The sequence below is a fragment of the Hydractinia symbiolongicarpus genome, chromosome 8 (genome assembly GCF_029227915.1).
Source record: "Hydractinia symbiolongicarpus strain clone_291-10 chromosome 8, HSymV2.1, whole genome shotgun sequence".
NCBI lineage: Eukaryota > Metazoa > Cnidaria > Hydrozoa > Anthoathecata > Hydractiniidae > Hydractinia > Hydractinia symbiolongicarpus.
The window spans coordinates 29,016,361-29,023,185 of record NC_079882.1 but is presented as its reverse complement, the minus strand read 5'-3'; the positions used below and the strand labels follow the sequence as shown (position 1 = coordinate 29,023,185).

General features: G+C 33.1%; 1 protein-coding gene across 1 annotated transcript; it reads left to right on the top strand.

Annotated features, from left to right (window-relative positions):
* The first annotated feature begins 230 nt into the window (after positions 1-230).
* Positions 231-6,107, top strand: LOC130655328 (uncharacterized). Its single transcript, XM_057458070.1, has 2 exons — positions 231-1,544; positions 3,442-6,107. The coding sequence occupies exons 1-2, from the start codon at positions 1,475-1,477 to the stop codon at positions 3,690-3,692; spliced, it is 321 nt and encodes a 106-aa protein (XP_057314053.1). The 5' UTR covers positions 231-1,474; the 3' UTR covers positions 3,693-6,107.
* The last annotated feature ends 718 nt before the right edge of the window (positions 6,108-6,825 follow it).

The following is a 6,825-nucleotide window of genomic DNA, read 5'->3' as shown; positions in this document are numbered from 1 at the left end:
TTCACTTGACCTAAAAAACCTGGCACGCTGTTTTTGTTGGTAGTTGATAAAACGAAATAAAAGAAAGAAGATATTTTAAAAAAGTTATATTTTTGCGCCCCGCCGAAGGGGCGCACATTTAGTGGACCGCGGGTATATAGTGTTTGTTTTATGTATGGGAGAAGTTTTTTTCTTACTCTCAACTTCGCGGGGGAACTTCGGCTCGAACATCCAACCTAGGTTTGATATAACACAACCTGTACCGTGAAATCGGTGTCTAAAATTTTTCGTGTCCAAATCTTAATTACATCCAGTGAAATTTATCTTGCCAGTGGGCCATGTATTTTCCAAAGATGAACAATAATCAAATCAACAGGCCGCAGAGATATATCTCCAGAAACCAGCTCACAATAATCAGATCTGTGTAATGCAGGTTATTCCAGCTAGAAGTTTCGTAGAAGTGAAATGCTAGAATTATATAGCTTTGAAAAAAATCGAGTTTACCCAGAGTTAAGCTAACTAGCTACAGCTACATTATGATTAGATCCCCCCCCCAAAAAAAAAAAAAACACAACAACAACAACAACAACAAACAAATAACACACACACACATAAACAGACACCATGACATGACTGCTAAAATGTAGCTATTATAGCTAAACATGAATTAAATGTCTTCTCTCTTTCTTAATATAGGTACACCACGTGCAATATTCTTTCTGTCATGGAATTTTATGTGAAACCCTGATGGATACAAATTTATAAAGTGTAAGTGGGATGCTAAAACAAGGAAAAGGAGCCTTGTTAAGATGACTCAAAACTTTAATGTGAACTAGAAGATGTATGGTACCAAAAATTACACATGGAAAAATTTAGCTAGCTATATAAAGCTATGGTAAGTTATTTATGATATAGCTATTTTTTGAACACATGTACACACGTGACGACAACCCCCTCAAAGTTTAGTATTTTACAGAATTTATTAGTTAATTTAGTTTTAGTAAAGTTTAACCAGAATAGAACAATTATTATGCTAAGTTTCAATGAAGGTATTGTTTATTCCATATTATACATTCTTGTTGATATCTGCAAATTTCTATAGTCAACAAGATACAAACTTTCAAGTCACCTGTTTCAATGAATTATTTGTTTTCAGTATTTCTGAGTCACTAGATTTTTTTTAAGGTTTCATTTGTTTAAGGTATCTATAACCTGTAATTCTTGTGAAGCAACCAATAGCAAATAAAATAAGAATATTTCACAATGACTAACCAACCAAATTTTATCTATCATGGATATGGCCTAATAAGGAGTTCAATTCTTCTTTATTACTTATAAGTTTCTGACATGGTTTTATTAATATTCCACAGTTATACAGGTATATCATTGGTTCAGTTGTTGTGAGAAATCCGTAAAATAAGTAGTTTATATGAGTAATTTTCAAAATAATTTTATTATTTAATCTGTTCAATTCATTCCTGTCACCACATTTAAAATGGAAGTAAATAACGTACAGGAAACACGTTTAGCTGCTTCTGAAGATGTTGGTAAATCCAAATCTGAAGGTAAAAGACTTGGTTTTTGTAATTTTAATTTAAGTGTACACACATTTTTTTATAAGAAACATAGCCTTTTTGGGTTTAGCCTAGATATTTTTTTTAAAATTTAAAGGGTATTTTCTGAAATTTTAAAAATTAGGAAATATGAAAAAATCGAGTCATGGATCTATTTTTTTTAAGCTTTTGGCCACAACCATTGACCACCAACCCTTTTCAAAAAACAAGTTTATATATTACTTAACAGTAAAGACAAATAAATTAACCTAGTTTTAATAAAAAAATAAATAAATTACAAACAACTTGATTTTTTTAAATCTTATTATTATTTTAAATGAAATTAAAAAAGAGTCGGACCCCTGTTTTCTACCCTTAAATTGCTTTTCAGCAAGATTCCTGTCAAATTATAAATTTACTTTTTGAAATTTTCAGTTTCACTGCAATGTCTTTTATAAAAATTGTGTATCTGTTGTTCCATAAGGGATGACTCACAAATCGAAAAGTATGCAGATAGGAAAGGGTTAAATCCTTGACATTGATTTAGTATAATCTTATGCCATCCCCATGAAAAAAGTATTTTGAAATAATTTGTCTTTAAAGTGCTTTTTAGAAGTGTATGCTTGTAATTTTAGTAATTGGCAATACTAAAATATAACTTTTTTGATTTTGATCTTTAGAGCAGGGAGGATAGGGATTAAGATCTAAACATTGAAGTGACGTTTAGCATACAGTCAAATCAGTATAAGACAGGCACTCTGAGAACTTAAAAAAGGGGTTGTATTAGGCAGTTATCTTATAAAACACCTTTGTTAGATGGGCTTTTCCCTTTTAGTCTTAACAATGCAATCTGAAATTTTGCAAGGGTTTGCATACAGCAGCTCTCTCGATCTGTGTCTCCAGTATCTTATTAATCTTCTGCTGATATTATGATTATTAAAAATAAGTCTAAACTTAAAAAATAATGTTTTGAGGAAACAAGGCAAGGCTGTGATATTCAATAAAATGTAAATGTAAAGGCTTCACTACACTTTCGTTTTACTAAATAAAAGTGGGAGATGTTTGAAATTGTGAACCCCACACATTGTGACTGAGTGTTTATGTGTGTCTCCAGTGTCAAATTTATAGTAATATCTGTTTTTTGACTGATCATCTGATATTATGATGTGCAAACTTAAAAAATAATCTTTTGAGGAAACAAGACCAAAGTCAAATATTTGCAGAATTGACACATTTGTTTAAAATATCAATAAAGTGGCTGATCATGTGGTAATATTATGATGATTCAAAAAAGATCAAACTTTGAGGAAACAAGGTCTAAGTCAAATAGTTATTTGCAGAATTGACACCTAAGTAGACAAAAATTATCTGCGAAAATACCAAAATTAAGAATGTCCTTTAATGTTAATACATTTAAGAATTATTCATGTGGCAACAATTTCTCTGACCAGGATTCGAACCTGGATTACCATTAAGGTGTCTTACCAACTAGACAATCAGAGTGAAAATTGTGCCTTAAAGTTTGAGTTCAAAATAAAAATGTTTTGAAAAAATAACTTACTCTTAACTGAGAAACTTTTTGTAATTTAGCAAAACCTTTTCTAGGTAGACTATAAAATATAGTCAGTCACAAAAAAAAGTCTAGCCTAAACCTTCAAATCACTAAAAATTAACCAAATAGACTATTTTTTTCCTTTTTCATCATTAATAATATAGACCACTTTATTTGTTTAAATAGAAGGTTGTTGCATTGCTTATTTATAACCATTTGTTTTAAACATAACCTCTTTTCGAAAAGAGCAATGGCACAAAAGTTTCCAGATTTGAGAACTACTCGTAAAAAGGGTTCTTCCTTGTGCATGAGACTCCTTTTTGATAAAACATTTTGAAAGTATTTCAATTTTTTTAGATCATTCAATCTTTCTTAAGCCATTAACCTTGGAGGTGTATCAACAGCAGTCGCAGCTCCAATACAAAGCAGTGGAAGTAATGAGTGTCAAGAAAATGAATTTGATAAACTTAAATTCAACACTGCTTTGTTCACATTGGCAAAAGAAAAGGAATATTATAACCTACAAGCTTTGGAAGCAACAGAGTATGGTATTCATCGCAACATCCAAAGGCGAAAACCAAAAAATGAATCGATCCCGTTTCGATTAGTGCTGATCTGTCATAATGCCCCGGGTTTTCATATCCAGAGACGCGCTTGAATTCCCCCGTGTCCACAAAAAGACTATTTTTGATCTCATTTCATGAAAACTAATCTATTATTAGTTCTCACGAAATAACAGAAAGACTAGCGCCCAAATTTAACCCTTGTGGTGCGGATCCCGTATATATACGGCATAGCCACGGACGTTTTACAGGCCCGCCCCCAGCTGCGTCACACAAGCAATTTCAACAAACTGGTTTTGCTCAAATCTGGTAGTACAAAACACTGCCCTTTGAAAAGAAAGTCGGAGTCTAAAAGCGCTTTGATGTGCGGCCCTACAAAATCAATAATTCATTCAAATAATCTCTCCGCAAATTTTGCCAAGTCCAAGATTGTTGATCATGTCACGGGCCACCAAAGCACACAAATTCACCCAAACACAGTTTTGTGTCACGGCACACCTACTTAGCGTGCGCCCAAATGCATTTGCTACACATCCAATGCTCGCAATCCGTTCTTACGTTAAACTAAAGTCAACTAAAGTCAACAGGTCCGGGGGGGTCCAGGGGGCAGTGCCCCCCCCCCCCTGGCAGGAGGCGACGAACGCCAAGACGCAAATTTGTGGAGGCCAAAAAAAAAGTTTAGGACTTTTTTTTTCAAATAAGCCTGAAGTGAGCATTTAGTTGCTTTTTGTTCTTGAGTTATAGTCAATTAAAGTAGGAATAAAAGTTGTGTAGAAGTTCTGTAGTACAAAATTACACACCAACAAGAATCCGAAATCTTTTAACTTGCAAAGGCTTTTCATTTTTGGCTGATTTAAATGCATATTAATTTCAAGTTAACGGGCATGGATATGTTTCATCCTGGACAAACACGTACGTTTTTGGATATCTTCTGTGTACCATATTTGATAGCAACTTTGTGGGTCAAATTTGCAGGAACACACACATGAATATAGTGTTCCAGATCTAAATATTTTTAGTGGTTTGTTCCTTAAACACACCATAAATCAGGAGACACTTCTGCTCTTCAAACCGACCTAATAGAGGCATTTTAAAGCACATTCGTGAACTAATCAAAGAGAATTATGAACCAGATATTACAACTGACGAATCTGAACTGGCAAATATCGAAAATGGAATTAAAAAACTCGAAATTTCATTTTTATTGATGACGAGGAGGAGGAAGAAAAAACACTGTAATAATTCCTATAATATTTTTAACTTTGTTGCTCAAAATTTCAGATTATACTCCAAAGAGAAACTCTTCACTTCTTTGTCTGTCTAAAAGAAAATCCATACATTGGAGATTTCACACGAGGGCGAAGGTTTTATCATGTAAACGCCGCGTCCACCTATCGACTCATTTTTTGCAATGCAATGCAAACGTTGCTTCTATTAATGATACGTGAAACACGTACTACCTATGTTGAGAATGCTGCCTATTTTAAATTTCATATTAAATAGTGGTATTTCTGTCATACAATAATAAACTGGTAAGACGTTGAAAATAATTGAACACCCTTTTCGAGTTGCCGACACTCGAGCCCAAAAGGTACAGACATTTAAAGCTTATATCGCATAAAATTCACACTATTCAAATCTAGTCCATCTGAGTGCTATAACACTATCTTGATTTTGAGCTTTTAAGGTCGAGTCCCGAATTTATTTGAACTATTTTACCTTCACACTGTGTGTGATAAAATTTTAACAATTGTTTTGAAGAACATTTGGATGTTTCATGTATCCTTAGGTATTAGTGTTGTAAAAATATACGCTTTAACCAACACAGTGGTGATTAATCCATATAAAGTTTCTTCCGTACACGTTACCAACTCCGAATTACAATATCTTTTTGCAATATAGATGTTGCTGACGTTATAAGAGTTCTTGCTATTGGCAATCCATACACAGCATTTCGTAGATTTTACTGACACCGACACAGAAATCTATATTTTCTTTCTTTTTTTTTGTGCTTCAACCGTTTCTTCTGTTAAATATTCCTGTCGTCTCATATCGTTTATACGGATACATAGTAACTAATCCATGCAAGGTTTTATCTTATAATTACGATATCTTTCTGATCTGTATTATATATTTGCTGAAGACCTCTTACTGTTGATCAATCCATACACACCGATTTTGTCGACTTCTCAAACTCAGCAATCACGTTTTTTTTTAAATGCTAACATTGCTGCCATTAAGTGTTGGCCGTCTCATATCTTTCAGAACTACATACTGATTAATTTAAACAGAGTTTCGTCAGTAAGAACCTATGGTTACAAATTCAAGAATACGATATCGATAAAATTGTGCCTTAATTTGAACGGTTTCGATTAATTTATAATATAGACTTTTTAGACTTTTTAATCCGAAGATAAGTTATGAAGAATTTAGCCCTGAATTTAAAATAAAACTGTGTTTTTTAAAGTGGATAATTAGTTAGGAAGACGAAGAAAATTGTAGGAAATGGAACTGTTAGAAATGACATGGAGAAATTTTTTTCTGGTAGTGTAAAGAGCGCCAAATTAAGCATCCGCTTGATATGTTAGACAAATATAGAGATAACCTTTTTTGCGATTGGACGAGTTTGATGAAAATAATATGACTTTAGTATGTAAATAATGTAAAACTAGCTTCTTCGTACAAATCTTCGCACCGAGCAAAAAAAGTTCGGTAGTACGCGAAATTTAGTGTAAAAATACACGTTTCTTATAAGCAACGCTAATTTTCGGTCCAGCCTCGCTGTTGCTTAATTTTTTAAAACTTTCAGTCTCGTTTAATGCTTATCTGTTGCTTAAATATCCCAAAAGCGACGTAAGCAATTATTTCCAACCTCGTTTCTAGGACTTCTTTCCATCACGTTTATATCGGACTTTTTCTCTTCTGTTAAGAATCTGGTGTAAGCGTAAAGGAAAGAACAGAGCTAGGGAACTATTCTCTCTCTATGTGGAACCTTACATGTAAATATGCTACAGAAGTCCATGATTAATTTGTCGTATTTTGCTGTTTAAAGTTTAATTCTGACTTATCCATCCGAGGCTGGCTTGTTGCTTAATAGTTGCTTCAAATTTCATGAAATTTTAGCCTTGTGATAGCGTGCATCCACAAGTACATATTTTTTTTAAGAAACAGAACGATT

Excerpts from the sequence above, each read along its gene's own strand:
- LOC130655328 (XM_057458070.1), top strand. The coding sequence starts at position 1,475 with ATGGAAGTAAATAACGTACAGGAAACACGTTTAGCTGCTTCTGAAGAT. Across the intron at positions 1,545-3,441 it reads TGGTAAATCCAAATCTGAAG|ATCATTCAATCTTTCTTAAG; the intron begins GTAAAAGACTTG and ends CAATTTTTTTAG.